Source organism: Nicotiana tomentosiformis, chromosome 11 (assembly GCF_000390325.3).
Source record: "Nicotiana tomentosiformis chromosome 11, ASM39032v3, whole genome shotgun sequence".
Lineage (NCBI taxonomy): Eukaryota > Viridiplantae > Streptophyta > Magnoliopsida > Solanales > Solanaceae > Nicotiana > Nicotiana tomentosiformis.
The window spans coordinates 124126292-124145603 of NC_090822.1; the positions used below are offsets into that span (position 1 = coordinate 124126292).

Sequence of the window (19312 nt, forward strand, 5' to 3'; positions counted from 1 at the left end):
TATGTATTAGTATTTTTGTTTTTTTAACCCCAGAAAAACTACTCCCAAGCGAGTGGTAAGCACGTGAGAGCACTGAGTTAATTAATAAAAAATAAAAGGATTTAACTAATATATGTTCACAGAATAAATATTTTTTTTTATATTAGTGTACGTTAACTTATTATAGCAAGTTAAGTATTTATCTTTTAGGTAAAATAATAATTTCCACTACTTTTGTACCACTGTAATTTTGTGACTATTTCGCTAGCATGCTCTAGGCTTTTTTGTTTGAGACTTATATCCTATTAGCGAGAATTTTTTCTCTCTAGTCTTGTCTCCTCACTAATGTTTCCGCAGAATAAAATTACTCACGTCAAAGTTAAGATTAGTTCACATAGTAATACCTATATTAGGATTATTAAAAAAAATAAAAAAAAAAAAACAATAATAATAACTATGTTTCAGTTTTAAACAAGTTACAAAATATCTCCGGAAGCAAAAACATAAAATACTTTCTCCGTTTTAATTTATGTGAACCTATTTGACTGGGCACGGAGTTCAAAAAAAGAGAATACATTTTGAACGTGTGATGTAAAATAAGACACAGATATTTTGTGTGAGTATAAATCGTTGCATAAGGTAAATTGTTTCCAAATAAGGATTGGGGTCATTCTTTTTTGCACGGACTAAAAAGAAAATAGGCTCGCATAAATTGAAACAGAGGGAGTATCATTTTTCTGAGAAAAAAACAGTTAAAGCAATAACAACTACGCCTCAATCCCAAACTAGTTGAGATTAACTATACTCATTCTCTTCTACAAAAAGGAAAAAGAAAGAACAAAGAAAGATATTCCTTTTCTTGCCAAGCTGTGCAGGCTGTTCTAAATGCACACACTATTATAGCTCATACAAGATGATTGAAAGAAAACACCAAAAATACAAGTCCTAATCTGCATAGGAAAAAAAAAAATAATGCAACTAAAATACACAAGTTAGGATCATGGAAGCAGTAGCCACCCTTTACCAAAACCACAAAAAGAGCCCTCAATTCCATATCTCTTGTAAGAATCAGGTGTCGGAAATTTAACATGGGCCGTCATCTCAATGGGTTCAGAAACCACACGTTTCTCTGGATCATCATAGCGTACATCCACATATCCGCTCAGTGGAAGGCCATCAGAAGACTAGCCAGAAAGCACCATTTTGTGACAATGCCTAACACTTCCCATGCAACACCAGGTAGAAACTCTATAAACTGTCGATGAATTCTACAATAAGATTTACCATGTGAGAATCATAGGCAGGCCCTTCCAACTCAAAGTGGCCAATACCTTCGATAAGATGTTTCTCTACACGTCCTGCGGCACATCTAAGCTTGTTGTTTAGCTGCTTAATGCTGGTGAATCCGTCTTGTGTGCCCATGATGAAGAGCTTTGATTTGGGTGATTTTAATATGTTTTTGTGATGTCGACCAAAGAGGATTGAGGCCATTAAACCAAAAGGGTACCCAATACTTACATAACCTACAATCTGTTCAACCTGTTCTACTGCAGATCCTGCTATTGGTGCACCTGTTAAAAACGTATATAAAAAATGAGATAAATTGATGGGAAATGGTTACACCACCATTATCAGGTAAATATGTCATAAAGGGAAAGTTGAACATCAAACATGCAAATCTTATTTCCTCTGTTTCTTTTCGACAAGCAACAAATAAATTTTCAGAGTCCATCCTTCCAACAAATGGTAATGCAACATAAAACAGTGAGACAAAAGTAAACAAATGGTCATACCATCCTCCTAACTAACCCGAAGATTCTTTCTAATCAGGCAAAATAGAAGTCCCGAAATTTCTAAGGAATTGTATCACATCCAAAAATGTTTTGCTACAGCTAACCTTTTAGCTTATCTTATAAAAAAAAAACTGATGTTACAGCTAACCTAAGGAACAAATTTTTTGAAAGAACAGATTTATTAGTAGCCAGGTAATCTGCTCAAATAGTCAAATAGCATTTGACATGGTATGCTGGAGAATATGATAGAGCGATGTGATGTTATTGCTTACTAAAGCAATGCAACAAGCACTTACATATATCAGACAATCGCTCGCTCTCTTCAACTCTTCTTATTCCTAGCAGTTAAACTAAGGGGTGGTTGACTTAACCTAAAAAGGTGGTCTTACTCTATCCTCCATTCTTCTTTCCGTCTTCCATTACTTAAAAAGACAACTTTAATCCCATACTGCATATTCTTACACTGTCCTACATCAAGAGGCCTGAAAATACTAGAAAGGACCAAAGCGTTTGTTCTAGATATGTTCAAACTTAGTTGGATACTCACCTTGATTCCACTATCCAGAAAAGGCAATGAACATAGTTCAATATGAGGAGATTACAGAGAGAATAATATGAGAGGATTGGAAAGCAGTGAGTTTAAGAAACTTCCCTTCTTCCAACAGAAAAGGAAAGAAGAGGAAACAGTATGAATCATCAAAAGGCAAAAAAAAAAAAAAAAAAAAGGAAATCCATCAACACCAAAAGGAAATAGGGAAGGACAACTAAATAATTTCTGACATAACAATTACTTCTATTGCATGCATTTCTGGAGGCATGGAGCAGACAAGTAGTTAAAAGGAACAACTTTCTACAAATAATTCATTGGCATAATTGAATTTACCACGTGGGGAATGTTATGACTCAACTTGTTCAGACACGTGCTTTTGGACTCATAACATACTTGAGAATTACTTCAGTTCAGTTGAGTAATGATGCTGCATACAGAATCAGAGATAAAGTAACAGTGAAACTAGTTTGAAGCTCAATCCCATAATTCATCAATTTGATTGTTTTATGGTAACATTTCTTTCCGCAAAAAACAACATGATTAATAGTGTACTTTTCCACTTATGGCACCTCCTTAATTTTAACTTAAAATGTTTGAGGTATACTTCATGGCCCTGGGGAGGGGGGGGGGGGGAGTGTAAAACATCCAACATCTACGGCGATAATAGTGGCAGCAACAGAAAACAATTATGGAACTTGAGCAGCAGTAATCCGTAAAGCATAGATGTCAAAGACACTACGTATCTGCAGCATGGAGCTCTCAACCTTTTTCTTTGATAATGGCATGGAGCTCTCAACCTTTTTTTTTGATAATGGCATGGAGCTCTCAACCTTTTTCTTTGATAATGGCATGGAGCTCTCAACCTTCTTGTGAACAAATTAGAATAGGAAATTATTTAGGGAGAAATAACATAAATGTACTTGCTTTTAGCTTAACCAGAATCTTGCTTAAGTAATCAAGATTTTCAGCCACCAATATGGTGTAAGACCCTGGGACAACAATTAAAGTTGGAAGGAAACAAGTACTTTGCCCTGTAAGTTTAACTATGGCCATAGTAGAACTACGTGAAGTATTTTAACAACATCAGTGGCGGAGCCATATTCAACCCAAGGGTGTCAATCGACACCTCTTCGCCGGAAAATTACACCATATTGCTAGATAACTTTTTTTGTTTTACTATACGTTGGTTCCCTTTGACTTTTCAGTGTATATCTAATTTTTTATATTTTGACACCCCTGGGTGGAAATTCTCACTTAACAACATCACATGCATTTCTATACATCAGGAATGCCAAAAATAATCCTTTACTTAAAACTTAAGCCCTTTAGAACTGCATGATTTTCTAATGGATTGCAGCACAAACGTTGGTGATGAGGTCTTATCCCGTACCAGGCTTATAAACCTTCGCAGCCAACACTTCTTTAAGGAATGTCAGGCGCTTGGCTTCTCTACAGAATTTCATAACACTGCCAAAACATAAGCAAATATTTCTGAACTATCAAAAATTATTCAGAAAATATCTTTTTAACACATGAACAGCAGAACAGGCAACATTGGTAAACAGAAATCATCTTTCATATGCAAAGCAATGGCATTTCCTTAGCAGAAACCACTTTCCGGGCAATGCAGCATGAATCAACTAGAACCAGGAAATATAAAATGCACAAAGTGTCTTGCCTTTTTCTGGCCTCCAGTGACATTCTTTTTTTTTTTTTGTCTCCTCTTTATCCATGCAAATTAAGGTCTTAATATTTGAGGTCCATACCAATTTAAACCATTAATATCTTGATCAGATTCATCATTTTAGTTATTACTATTATGTCGTTGACACCAATTAAACCATTAATATCTTCTATTAGCTCTTTCATTTTAGTTATTAATGACGTTGGCTGCTTTGCTACGGCTGCATTATTTGTAAGAATTTTTGTTTGTAGCTTTTCTATTAATGCCATGTGCCGCTTTTTTGCTAGAAAGGGAACGTGGAGAATAAGTTTCCAGCGAAAAGGCAGAAAAACATAGAACCTCAGAAAAAGCTCTCTAGGGAATCCATCGGCAACAAGCAACATACATGTTGAAATGAAGAAAGCTCTCCCTTTATAGGCAAATAACATCGACAAACTCAAGGCTACAATATCCTTAATCTTTAGGCCACTAGGAAAAGGATGAAAATTTATCCCCACTACTGAAACCATGAAGCAGTTTCCTATCAAATGCAACTCAAGAACTAACATATATGCACCCAACTTAGAGTAATCACCTAATATATCCTTGTAACCAAAAAATTCAATGCATCTAGCTGTTTTTATGCTACTACACTAAACTGGAGAATTCAGATAACAATTAAGTCTACTAGAAAAAGTTCAGTAATTCTATTAAAAATATTAGGAAATGCATCTAAAATAAAGTGAACTAGCCCTATTGCACTCTTTACTTGGAACAATACAAATATCACAATGAAAAACATCAAACATATTAATCAAACAGGTCAATTTAGAGGCAAACCCCATAACTCCAAAGAACCATCTATAGCAAGTTATAACTCTATGTTCAGATTATCATTATATGTCTAACTTAAGTAAAAACTCTTTATACTGTCAACACAAAACAATAACTCTAAAAAACTCCAAACTTCAAAAGTGCAAGAAAAGAATACCTGCAGAAGAACCCACCAACAAAATCTTATTCACAGACAGATTTTCAAGTGACCATTTACAAACAGCAACCACATCCTTAATTTCCTTAAAACCAAAAATAGAAGGTTTCCCAGTTGATCTCCCCACACCTCTCATATCAAAGGTCACAGCTTTAAACCCTTTTCTTGACAACCCATTTGCTATTCCTCTTAATAAACCTTGACTACCCCCTAATATTGAATATGGGTGCACCAAAATCACACCCCATGAGTTTTCTTCTTCTTCTTCTTCTTCATATTGGTTTGGTTTGAAGATTGTGGTATGGAGTTTGATCCCATCACTGGTTTCAACTGTACAAGAATCTATGGTTGGATTTGCAGACATTTTTTGATGACTTGGGAGAATGGGAAGAATCTGGGGACAGGTATTGGATGTTTAGTTTGGGGGTGAAAATGAAGAAATGGAAAAGTGAAGGATCACTTTTGCAACTTTTCTAAGATTGCTCACTTATGAAAGGTTAAGTTTAGCACTTTGGTTTGAGAAAGTGAAACTTAGACCTTGAAAGTTTATACATGTGGCGAATTGTAACGACCCAACCGGTTGTTTTGAGTATTTGTCCTTCGCTCGTTAGTTTACGGGCATGAGTAACTCCGTATGATACATTATCACTTATGTGAATCGTCGATTTAGATTTTCAGGTTAATCGAATTAGAAGAATGGATTTCATTGTCGAAGCTTTAAATTAGAAAAGTTGACCAAGTTTGACTTTTTGTGAATTTGAACCCGGAACAGAGTTTTGATGGTTCTGTTAGCTCTCTTGGATGATTTTGGACTTAGGTGCGCGTCCGGATTGTGATTCAGAGGTCCGTATTGGAATTTGGCTTGAAATGGCGAAAGTTGATTTTTTGGGAAGTTTGAGCGGGGATTGACTTTTTGATATCGGGATCGGAATCCGATTCTGGAAATTAGAATAGGTCCGTAATGTGAAATGTGACATGTGTGCAAAATTTGAGGTCAATCGAACGTAATTCGATAGGTTTCGGCATCAGTTGTGGAAGTTGAAGTTTCAAAGTTCATAGATTTCGATTTGAGGTGCGATTCGTCGTATCGATATTGTTATGCGTGATTTGAGGCCTCGAGTAGGTTCGTGTTATGTTATTGGACTTGTTAGTATATTCGAACGGGGTCCTGAATGGCCCGGATGAGTTTTGGACGAGGTTCGGATCATTTTCACTTCATGTGCAAAGCTGAAGGCTACTGGTTCTGGTATGATCGCACCTGCGGTTTGTTTGTGCGGGTGCGATGGCTGCAGAAGCGATAAAGGCATCGCAGATGCGAGATGAGAGCTGGATGAGGAAGACCACAGAAGCGGAGATTTGGGCGCATATGCGATGCCGCATGTGCGGCAGCTCGAGCGCAGGTGCGGAGTTGGAGGGTGTCAGCAGAGGTCGCAGAAGCGGAAATGGTGAGGAAGTCGGGCAGCGCAGGTGTGAAGTGTTTCCGCAAAAGCGGTGGTCGCAGGTGCAACGAATTGTCCGCAAATGCGGAAGTGCTGGGCAGAATGTTATATACAAGGGTTCGCGATTTTGGCTTCATTTTTACATTTTCAAGCTCGGATGGAGGCGATTGTTGGAGAAATTTTCATCACAAGGATTGGGGTAAATATTCTCTACTCGGTTTTGGTTATATTTCATGAATCTACCTTCGTTTTTGGTAATTGGATTGTGAATTTTCAAGAGAAATTTGGGGGTTTTGGCCTAAAGTTTCATAATATGAATTTTCGAGTTTTGAACATCGAATTGGAGTCGAAGTTGAGTGAAACTAATATGGTTGGACTCGTAATTGAATGGGTTTGTCGGATTCTGTAAATTTTGTCGGGTTCCGAGGTGCGGGCCCGAGTTGAGCTTTTGGCCGATTTTGGGCTTTTGATTCAAAATTTGATCTTTTTCGATCGGGATTGGTTCCCTTAGATTGTTTGATGTATTCTAGTTGTTTTTGGTTAGTTTCGAGCCGTTCGGAGGTAGGAACGCGCGGGATAGCATATGGAGCATCTATTGGCTTGCTCGGTGTTGGAATTGGTTTGTTCGAGGTTACTCTTCTACTCTTAGTGATGAGGGTATGAAACCCCGAAATACATGTTATGTGATTGGTATTGAGGTGACGCACATGTTAGGTGACAGGTGTGTGGATGTGCACCATGTGAATTGGGACTCTGTTGTTTCCATGGCACAGTATAGTGGTCCTACTTTGTTGATATCTGTGTTTTCACCATGTGATAAAGTAGTTAAGTTGTCAATCATGCTAGATATCATATTAGGCATTATGCCGATTTTGTTTGGACCCATAGTGGTCATTTCTTACTGCCATCTCACCGATTTCATTGATATTTCGTACTCAATCATAATCATGCATCTATATCATATCTCAGTCTCAGTTATTTATTGATACATCATATCATTGTGGTCGGGCTAGTTTCATGACATTGTGAGCCCGTGAGTGAGACTGGAGAGATTGATGACTTAGTGAGACCGGGGGCCTGTTTGTGAGGATGTTGATATTATAGCACGTGAGTTATCCGTGCGATTCCAGATATTGATATTATGGCGCGTGAGCTGTTCGTGCAGCACGTGAGTTGTCTGTACGGATTATAGCGCTTGGGCTGAAAGGATCCCCTCCGGAGTCTGCACACCCCAGTGAGCGCAGTCAACTATAAATAGGGATCGGGCTGTACGCCGCAGCGGGTATGGTACAACGCTGAGTATTTAAGTGTGTTGAGCATAGTGAGAGAGAATGCGAGACAGTGAGATTGAGTACTCTGAGAGTATGAGTTCATCATCGAGATGCATTGCATATGACATGCGTACTTGAGATACATGCATAGAGGTGCATTTCCTTCTACTGCACAGTTTTGGGGACGTTTATGATTTTACCTGTATCTTGACATGTAGGCATAGAGAAGTACCTTCCTCATGCTATCTGATAATGAAACATCTTACTATTTGTTGAAAGAAGTTTTGGGAAAAATCACAGTTTTCAAACTTACTCGTATATTGGCTTTTCGGTAAAAGATTTGGATTTTCACTGAGATACTTGAAAAGAAATGCCTATTTTTCTGGAACTGTGAACGAACTGAGCCTTTTATTTATGAGATTCTTCTTTTGTTATTGTACTATGCTGTTATGAATTATTATGGAATATTGGTGCTGGACCCGACCTTTCTGTTAGCTCGTCACTACTTTCAACGTAAGGTTAGGTTTGTTACTTAATGAGTACATGTGGTCGGTTGTACTCACACTACACTTATGCACCTTGCGTGCAGATATTGACTGTTGATGTTGCTGTGTTCGATGGGAGCTGGATTGAAGATGTACCTGTGTCCTGGTTGCAGTTGCCTCTTGTTCGTGGTAGCCTTAGATCTATAAAACTCTGTTTATGTACTTTTCAAACAGACGATGTATTTATTGCATTTCCGCTTTGTAAACTCTATTCTTAGAAGCTCATGATTTGTACTACCAGTTCTTGGGGAATGTATAAGATTCAGATAATTTCTTTACTTAATTGCTTTATTTATTGTTATTAGAATTGTTTAGTAGTTAAGTAGCTTATCTAGCGAGTTGGGTTAGGTGCCATCACGACTAGTTGGATTTTGGGTCGTGACAAGATGGTATCAGAGCTCTAGGTTTATAGGTTCTACAAGTCATGAGCAAGTGTCTAGTAGAGTCTTGCGGATCGGTTTGATGACGTCCATACCTATCTTCGAGAGGCTACAGGATATTTAGGATATACTTCCCATCTTTATTTCCTTATCGTGCGGCCTTGATTTAGCTTGAAGCGTAACTCTTTGAATTCCTTCCACGCATTCGTATGCGCATGTGAGCGCTCAGTATCGGTTGTGCGTCGGTGGCTTGTGATTCTATGAACGAGGTTCGAGATGTGTATTCTGTGTTTTGGTGAAGGGCCAGTCTAGAGGACTTGAGGCCATGGTTAGACCGCAGCTTGAGCTCGGTTGCCTCAGTGGTAACTTGTATAATTAGACTCATATGTCCGGTAATGTCCCTACGAGTTGAATTTGTGGCTCGATGAGCGGTGGAATGACTATGTGGTGAGTGTGATGTGACTGCGAGATGTGTTCAGATTATTTGAATGTGACGAGAAGGATTTATTTGAAATGTAAAGGAAAGGCCATTGGGTGTTTGATTTTCGTTTTGATGTGACGTACAGTCTTGAGTATTAATGCTTTGAAGGATCTTTCACGTTGTTAAATTTTGGGGCAAATTAAATTCTCATGTCTGGTTAATGAGTTAGACTCAGAAAGATTAAGTGATTTCATAGTAATCGTAACTGCAAAAGGGTTTAGCAAGATACCGATTTAAGGTTAAGTAGGTGGGTTATCCCCTATGTGTATTCCTTATAATGTGAGTAGAGAGTTTCTTTTCTGCCGATAGGGCGTATGTGTTGGGATTTGAATTTGAATCTGGTTGAGAAAGTTAACCTGAGTGTTAAGAGAATGAATGCGAGCTTAACGGTCGATTGAGGTATCTTTATAGTTGGCGTTGTATGAGCTTGAAAAGAATTTTTATTGTACTGACTACGGTATTATGACAGTAATAGAGTATGGGTATTGTGAGTTATAGAGTGTTTTAATTTATGGCTTTGAGCCAAGTGAGGGAGCCTGCTATTGACAATTTGATTTTATGGTTATGTGTTAAATTTTAATTTTGGTCTGAGGTATACTTGTGGATTAGTTATGACTTACAGAGGTTGAGTTCGAGAATGACTCGAGTAAGAAAATTTCTGGATGCGGGTTATGTCACTTTAGGAGTATATGAAAATCATGGGAATCATAAAACAATTGAGTGATTATTCGCGAAGGATGTAGTGTACACGGAGTATGAATTCAATCGGTGGTATTAAGGCAGTGTTACTTCTTTGGGTATTGTTGTGCTAATGGGGCACAAGTCGTTTGGTCGGTTTAATTGAGATTTGATTAGAGTGGATGACTCTTGAGAATGGCTCTAATGGATTCAAGATTTATATGTAGCGATTTGAATTTTTCAAGAATTGTATATGGCTAGAAACTGAGAGTTACATTGGATGGTATCGATACTTGTGGCATTTTTATACCATTGTGGATTATGCTTTTCAGCATCAAGAAGGTAAACGAAGCAGATTTATGTTCACATTAGGTCTCTTTAAAGTGGGTGTCGCGGTTGTGGTGTTTTGGGGTACTTAAGAGGGAAGTCAACGGCTTATGGGCCTTAGGGCGTTGTGGTTTTATACTAAGGTCTCTTGTGTGGTGAATTTTGGTTAAGGATCGTGGTGTTCCAGCAACGAGAAGTATCAATTTGAAGGCAATTTGGAAGGGACTTAGAGAAATAGGATAGCGTGGTGGAAGGTTGGATCAGCACAGTAACGGGTATAATCGGTTCTTTGGGTACTTATGATGTGGCTAGCCTCCACAGGTGATTCATGGCAATGCTCTTGGGTTTTTGCGACCTGCGTGGCTGGATTGAGTTAAAGAGATTTGATTCTGATATCTTGGTTGTGTGCAAATGGGTTTCGAAGAGCTCTCAATGGTTTTTATCATGGTTCGAGGGGTATATTTCCTACCGGCGTGGGGAATATGGTGCGTATTGGAATTTTCTCTGGGGTTGAGATCAAATGGAAAGTTTTTGACTGATCGGGTATGTATTCTGCTTGTGACTCAGAGTTGATTATGAAATTTTTGTACTCTTCGCAGGATGGCATGGTAGACGCGGTGTATTGCATAGAATTGAGATTTGAATGTGCAAGGTCACAGTTCAGTTTTGAAGGGAAGCACATAAATTCACAGGCAGCATGGACGGTTTCAGATGACTAGGCAAATGATATTACTAATCGGTATGGCCTGATGAGAGTATACATTTCAGAAGGGGCAATGTGTTTTGATTTATGAATACTTCACTGGTACTGCGTCACTCTCCTGGTTAATCGGTTGTTGATATTAAAATTTTGCTATATGGCACGGAAGAATTTTAGAAGTATTCCTTGTGGGATGATCGTGTATGAGAGATGAATTAGACATTCTGGCGGTGGAGTTGGGATCAGATATGGTAATTCGCGTATTCTATAGATTTGGAGACTGGAGTTCTCAGGAGCAGACTGTTTCATGGTTGTGGACTGTGAAGTTGTAGCCGAAGCTAGACAGATGATAGTATGTGTTATGATTCAGTCAATTGTAGGCTTTTAGAGGTTTATTCATCTATTTATGGGTTCCCGGAGTTGATTTGGGGGTTCATTGGTAGTCCCAATTAGGGTGTGTATTCTACACCGAGTTGGATTGGTTGGCTCCATAATGTTATTGTTGAGGGATGTGTCATTCGGTTGTTGCTGAGCTTATTCGTGTCCTGAAATGATCTATGAGTTACTCTTCTATGCTACGAGGAGTTGTGATTCGTTGGTTATAAGCACACCGGTGCAGTTTTATTGGGGCCTTATGGCGGAATTTACGCGAGATGGGTATTTGGGTGATGCATGATTGATTGCGCATTGGTTATGTTCTTTCGGGTTTGTGTGACATTGTGTCATTTGCTTCTCCATAGTTATGATAGTGCACTTTGAGTACTTGATGTCGGATTGTGCGTGGTTATTAATTTTGAGCGCTGTAGCTGAGGTGTTTCATATGGATCAGTGTTTGGATGGGGTCACGCATTACAACGGAGTTATGTTGAGATATGATCCCTTGTGTTAGATTCGTGTGTTATAGTTCTACGGTATGTGATGGGCTCTTAGCATTGCGTTGGGGTGGTAACCGTCGAGCTTGCGGAACGGTTCTCTTGTCTGAGTCATTTTTCCATGACTGAGTACATTTGGAATGTTGCTTATTGGTGCATGACTTGCACGGGTTATGGCTTTAGATAGTATTGGTGTAGCATGTCAGTAGAGTAGCTGGTATTTGATAAGATGAAGTCGTCACACCTAGAAAGGATACTATCAGAATTGATTACAGGATGGTTGGAAGGATAATGTCGAAAGTCAGCTTAGAAATTTGCTATAATTCTTGTCAAAGGAGACAGAGTACCATGACTTGTTGATCTCATCAATGGTTATGAGTTATGTATGTTTCTTTCATCATTGGCAGTGTACGAAGTTTTTTGAATGAAGTCTTGTTTGATATGAGGTTTATTACCGACATTGGGTTGTTTTGAGCAGCTACTGTGATTAGAAATCATTGCTTCGAGCATTTGAGCTATATGGTATTTGAGTTTTGAGTATTTGAGTTATGGTTACGATTTTTAGTATAGGTTGTTCAGACTTATACAGTGTGTAGGTTATGGGCTTCAGATCTTATAAGAAATTCCGGATGTTGGAAATTGGATTCTAAGGCTTGTGGGCTATGTTGAATTAAAAAATTTCAATTATGTGGTGTTATCAGGCCTATATGGGATAGGGTGACGTGGGGTCACCCCCGGGTACGTGTGTGGTAAGATGAAATAGTGATGTAGTGGCTTGGAAACAATTCCTGGCACGTTCGAGGACGAATGTATGTTTAAGTGGGGGAGAATGTAACGACCCAATCGGTCATTTTGAGCATTTGCACTTCGCTCGATAGTTTATGAGCATGAGTAGCTCCATATGATGCATTATGACTTATGTGAATCGTCGGTTTTGATTTTTAGGTTATTCGAAATCCAATTGGAAGAATGGATTTCATTGTCGAAGCTTTAAATTGGGAGAGTTGACCAAGTTTGACTTTTTGTGAATTTGAACCCGAAATGGAGTTTTGATGGTTCTGTTAGCTCTATTGGGTGATTTTGGACTTAGGAGTGCGTCAGAATTGTGATTCGGAGGTCCGTAGTGGAATTCTTGAAATGGCGAAAGTTGAATTTTTGGGAAGTTTGACCGGAGGTTGACTATTTGATATCGAGGTCGGAATCCGATTCTGGAAATTTGAATAGGTCTGTAATGTGAAATATGACGTGTGTGCAGAATTTGAGGTCAATCGGACGTAATTTGATAGGTTTCGGCATTGGTTATGGAAATTGAAGTTTCAAAGTTCATAGATTTCAATTTGAGGTGTGATTCGTCGTTTCGATGTTGTTATGCATGATTTGAGTCCTCGAATAGGTCCGTGTTATGTTATTGGACTTGTTAGTATATTCGGACGGGGTCCCGAATGGCCCGGATGAGTTTTGGACGAGGTTCAGATTATTTTCACTTCATGTGCAAAGGTGAAGGCTGCTGGTTCTGGTATGATCGCACATGCGGTTGGTTTGCGCAGGTGCGATGGCCGCAAAAGCGACAAAGGCATTGTAGATGCGAGATGAGAGCTGGATGATGAAGACCGCAGAAGCGGAGATTTGGGCGCATATACGATGCCGCAGGTGCGACAGCTCGAGCGCAGGTGCAGAGTTGTAGGGTGTCAGCAGAGGTTGCAGGTGCGATGGGATTTTCGCACCTACGATTGTGCATATGTGGGTAGGGAGTCGCAGAAGCAAAAATGGTGAGGAAGCCGGGAAACGCAGGTGCGAAGTGTTTCCGCAAAAGCGGTGGTCGCAGGTGCGACGAATTGTCCGCAAATGCGGAAGTGCTGGGCAGAATGTTATATACAAGGGTTCACGATTTTGGCTTCATTTTTACATTTTCAAGCTCGGATGAAGGCGATTGTCGGAGCAATTTTTATCACAAGGATCGGGGTAAGTGTTCTCTACTCGATTTTGGTTATATTTCATGAATCTACCTTCGTTTTTGGTAATTGGATTATGAATTTTAAAGAGAAATTTGGGGGTTTTGGCCTAAAGTTTCATAATATGAATTTTTGAGTTTTGAATATCGAATTGGAGTCGGAGTTTAGTGAAACTAGTATGGTTGGACTCGTAATTGAATGAGTTATCGGGTCTATAAATTTTGTTTGGTTCCGAGGTGCGGGCCCGGGTTGGGCTTTTGGCCGATTTTGGGCTTTGGATTCAAGATTTAATCTTTTTCGATCGGGATTGGTTCCTTTAGCATTGTTTATGTATTTGAGTTATTTTTGGTTAGTTTCGAGCTGTTAGGAGGTCGGAACGCGCGGTATGGCATTTGGAGCATCGCTTGGCTTGCTCGGTGTTGGAATTGGCTTGTTCGAGGTAAGTAACTTTTCTAATCTTAGTGATGAGGGTATGAAACACCGAAATACGTATTATGTGATTGGTATTGAGGTGACACATATGCTAGGTGAAGGGCGTGTGGGCGTGCACCATGTGAATTGGGACTCTGTTGTTTCCATGGCACAATATAGTGGTCTTACTTTGTTGATATCCGTGTTTTCACCATGTGATAAAGTAGTTAAGTGGTCAATCATGCTAGATATCATGTTTAGGCATTATAGCGATATTGTTTGGACCCATAGTGGTTGTTTCTTACTGTCATCTCACTGATTTAATTGATATTTCGTACTCAATCATAATCATACATTTATATCATATCTCAGTCTCAGTTATTTATTGATACATCATATTATTGTGGTCGTGCTAGTTTCATGACATTGTGAGCCCATGAGTGAGACTGGAGAGATTGATGACTTAGTAAGGCCGGGGGCCTGTTTGTGAGGATGTTGATATTATAGCACGTGGGTTGTCCGTGCGATTCTAGATATTGATATTATGGCACATGAGTTGTCCGTGAAACACGTGAGTTGTCCGTGCATATTATAACGTTTGGGCTGAAAGGAGCTCCTCTGGAGTCTGCACACCCCCGGTGAGCGCAGTCGACTATAAATAGGGATCGGGCTGCACGCCGCAGCGGGTATGGTACAACACTGAGTGAGTGTGTTGAGCATAGTGAGAGAGAATGCGAGACAATGAGATTGAGTACTCTGAGAGTATGAGTACATGAGCTCATCATCGAGATGCATTGCATTTGACATGCGTACTTGAGATACATGCATAGAGGTGCATTTCCTTCTGCTGCCCAGTTTTGGGGACATTTATGATTTTACCTGTATCTTGACATGTAGGCATAGAGAAGTACCTTCCCCATGCTATATGAGAATGAAACATCTTACTATTTGTTGAAAGAAATTTTAAGAAAAAATCACAGTTTTCAAACTTACTCGTATATTGGCTTTTCGGTAAAAGATTTGGATTTTCACTAAGATACTTGAAAAGAAATGCCTATTTTTCTGGAACTGTGAATGAACTGAGCCTTTTATTTCTGAGATTCTTCTTTTGTTATTGTACTATACTGTTATGAACTGTTATGGAATATTGGTGTTGGATACGACCTTTCTGTTAGCTCGTCACTACTTCCAACCTAAGGTTAGGTTTGTTACTTAATGAGTACATGTGGTCGGTTGTACTCATACTACACTTACGCACCTTGCATGAAGATGTTGGCTATTGATGTTGCTGTGTTCGATGGGAGTTGGATTGAAGATGTACATGCGTCCCGGTTGTAGCTGCCTCTTGTTCGTTGTAGCCTTCGATCTATAAAACTCGACCAAAGTGGGAGAGCGGTAGAGCAACATACGGGTTCTGTGGTGGGGTAGACACATGCCCTGGGGGAAAGTTAGAGTGATTTGGGATTTATGGTGGACAGTGACTAAGCCTACGAACTTAATTTGGAATATTGGCTGCTATACAGAGAGAGGTTGGATACGACGGAAAGGCATTGCATGGTATGAAGAAGGATACAACATGACTTTGGATTGGAATGTATTGCCGCACCTTTAGTTGATGTTCATGAGGAGTGAACGGACTTATACAACTGGTGAACGAGCACGGGCTCAGGATGGTTTATTGATTTCGTAGTAATTGTATTCGGTGCAGCGTTGTTGGAAGATGTCGGCATAGAATTTCCACATGTGGGTTATTTTCGACGAGCAGGTTAACTATTGCGTGGTATTGATGAAGCTTCTACGAAGAATTTTACTGGCTATCTGGTAAGAGGTTGAATATGCAAATATGGCTAGTGATTCAGAGCATTCATGAAATGGTTAACATAAGGATTTCGAGGAATTTGGCAGGTTGATTGCGTAATGTCATGTCGGTAAGGGAGAAGGAATCTTGGTAGGTTCCAGGGTCATATAATGGTAGCTTCAAGCTTAAGTGGGAGAGCCCCACTGCCTACGATTGGATTGCATGGTTGTCTACTTGTGAGGTTTCTGGTTATCAGCATATTGGTGGGTTGTTATGACTAAGGAAAGAGAAAATTAGTGGTGATTTGAGCCAAGGATTTGAGGAATGTGTGCTACGATTGGCCTTATCGATTCATGTTCAGACTTTGGGAAGACTCGGAGTTTATGCTTCGTATAGATGTAATGTACAAGGAAAGTGAGTCAGCCGAGTACTTCTTTGAGAAGGTGTTCATGTGCTAGCATGGCCTTGGAGTTTGATCATAATTGGGAACAAGTCAGAGTGGGTGACTCTCAATAATGGTTCTAGCGGGTTCAAAGATTCAAAGTGCGGTGCCTAAGAATTTCGAGCCAGTAGTATGGTTAAGTATTGAACTTTGCAGTGGATTATGAAAAGTAGCTTGGAGTGTTCTACGTTTCTTCGGTATGCGGTGTGGCATTTGAGGAATGGGAGAAAATAACTTCGGATTCATAGAGGGATTTTTAGAATGGGTGTACTAGTTGAAGATGCGAATATGCGCATAAGGAGGGTATGAGATAGTTCATGGGTTTTGGAGATAACGTGGTCTCGTGAAATAAGATCACTCAGGATGAGTGCGGATTTGGGTTCATGATGTTTTGAATGGAGCTATTATTATTTCTAGGGCAAGTCCCGAGTAAATTAAAAGAAGTGGCTCGGTTGGTAATGGTTGAATCAACACGGTTATGGCAGCGGCCAGTTTCTCCAGCGTGAAGTTATACATGTAGTTTGTGGTTGTACACTTGGGCTTGAGCACCACCACATCTTGGTTGATTTAGGAGGTATTCGATTCGTATGGCTTTGTTGTGTAAAGGGATTTCCGGAAGAGTTATGGCAGTTTAGATTACGACTAGAAATTGTATTTTCTGCGGTTTTGAAATTTAGTTGCGTATTACATTGGTTCTTCTGAAATGAGCTAAGTAAAAGGTTTCTATATGATGAAGTGTTTATCCTATTAGTGGATCAGGGGTTATTATGGAATTCTAGTACTCTCACGTATTGGCATGTTAGGTGCAGTGAGCGGCATGGGAAATTGGAAGCTGAGGATCAAGGTTGTGGTTCGGTGTTGACAAGAATGTCACGAGCTCGGATGATCAGGGAAGAATTCAGATGGTTAGAATCAGCTGGTATTGTCTTTAGCGTCACCTGAGATCGTTGTCCTATGTAAGAGGCTTCGTGTACTAATTTGTGGCTTCTTGATTTGCTTTACAACATTAGTGTGGCCGGTGGTATGGATGTGCAGACTTGTTACCTGGCGCGGAAGGTCATGGGAGTGTATCCTACGGGAAGACGGTATACGTGTGACCTGTAGTCACTAGATTGATTAAAGATTTAAAACCAAGTATGGAGATTATGGTACTATCGCTAATGTGAGAATTTATGCCTGAAGGGCGCTTGGTTCATTTGGTTGCGGACTGTGGAAGTTTGTTCCGGATTTGACGATTGTTCTTGTGTGTCGGGGGAACGAGGGTTATTGTGGATCCTTGAAAGGTTATTAGCACGGTGCGGTACGATCAGAATCAGCTTGAGGTCCGTGGATGGATCTAAATGTGAATGTGGGCTCTATATCAGGCCGAATGTGTTCATTTCAGCATAGCGTTGTTTTCGGAGTGGTCTTTGGGCCTTGGATGATATTTCTGTTGTCGGCCTTTCCGTCTAGTCTCTATTGTGCTATGTGGGTTGTGAGGCAGTTTGATTATTCGCACTCGTATTGAGATCCCGTATAGTTTGTGGTGTTATATGAGCAGGATGGCTCCCGATATGCAGGCCATTTATTGCACCTTAGTTGTGCTCGAGTTTTGTAGCGTATGGCGCTATATGCTCCCCAGGGATGGTAACTTCTTTATAATAACCTTGTTTGTTTACTCTATAACTGCCTCGTTTGTCCGACATTTATTAGCTGCTGTAATGAAGTGCTATTATAAAGAATATATATTATAATATAACATAAAAATTCTGTTCGACAAAGAACTTAACCGTTATCGTAATGTTCTTATATAGGGACTGCTATAAAGATACATGTATATAATTGTTTGATAATCTTTTAGTCTTTGTTTAGGAAGTGAGGAAGATAGGAGTGAAAGGAAAAGAAAGGGAAAGATAGGGTGATTTTTGTTGTTGTTTGATTTGTGAAAAAAAGGTTCGAGAGACCTTTGGCACATAAATTAATTTTTAATATTTTAAATATTTAATCTCCGTGCGTCACAACTCACAAGTTACAACATTAATATAGACAAAAGCTAGTTATCCACCAAAATCTAACCTTGCACCTTTAAATTTCGAGAATTTTTCCTCGTAAAAAAGAATTTCAAAATTTGTATTTGGTAGGTGTTTGTAGATTGTGTTGAAACTTAAAAGTACATCCTCCTATCTTGTCTAATATTGATAGGTGCAGTTAAAAAAATTTCATTTAAAATTTTTAAAAAAAAGGTCAAAAGAAGTTTCATCCCCACTAATTAGTTGTCTTATATCCATAAATTCTTCATTAGATTCACAAAAATCTAACCTCTACTCTCACATTTAATAAGAACAAAATATTTAATAAGATTAGAAAAAAGAACGGTAAAGTATATATCTAGACGATTATATATTTCTTAGAAGAAAACAAAGAAAAAATAAAGCACTTATTTCTTTTCACATTTGTATTAGCTGGCCTTGATTCATTCATATATGAGTAAAATCAGATTCACAAAATCTAACCATTACTCATTAATACAAGAAATCATCACCTTTTTAAGTAGAAAATTAATCATGAAATTTCACCAAGAAATACTTTCCTAAAACACAATCAAAAAAACATTTTTTTTCTTTAAAAAAAATGGAGAAACTTCAAGATGATTTATGGCTAGCATGCTCAGTGCAACGCCATGGATTAAACAATTGGGAAATGGTGGCTGTTGAGTTTTCTGACGCTGTTTTTCATCGTCGTCGTTGTATTCTTGACTTGTCACCTACAGAATGTCAGGTTATGTATCAAGATTTACGAGACCGTTTTATGAGTATTCATCAAATGGATTATAAAGAAGATGATGAGAGTGTGATAGTAAAGTTTATGGTGGATAAACTTACAAAGACTTATATAGTTGCTTTGAGAGAGGACGTGAAACTCAGAACTGCTTCAATTCAGTATGATTAATCTTTTTATTTTTATTATTTGAAATAGTTGCACTTTTAATTTCAACCCCCCCCCCCCCCCCCCGCCCCAAAAAAAAAGAAAAGAATTTCCTCTTTTTCTTTTTGGAGTTGTG

At 39.0% G+C, this 19312-nt stretch overlaps 1 protein-coding gene across 1 annotated transcript; it reads right to left on the reverse strand.

Annotated features, from left to right (window-relative positions):
• Positions 1 to 731: 731 nt before the first annotated feature.
• LOC104110520 (uncharacterized) lies at positions 732 to 5427 on the reverse strand. The gene is made up of 2 exons (XM_009620039.4): positions 4977 to 5427; positions 732 to 1550 (listed from the first exon to the last, which is right to left on the reverse strand). Exons 1-2 carry the CDS (start codon positions 5338 to 5340, stop codon positions 1228 to 1230), a joined length of 687 nt encoding a protein of 228 aa, XP_009618334.1. The 5' UTR covers positions 5341 to 5427; the 3' UTR covers positions 732 to 1227.
• Positions 5428 to 19312: the final 13885 nt, after the last annotated feature.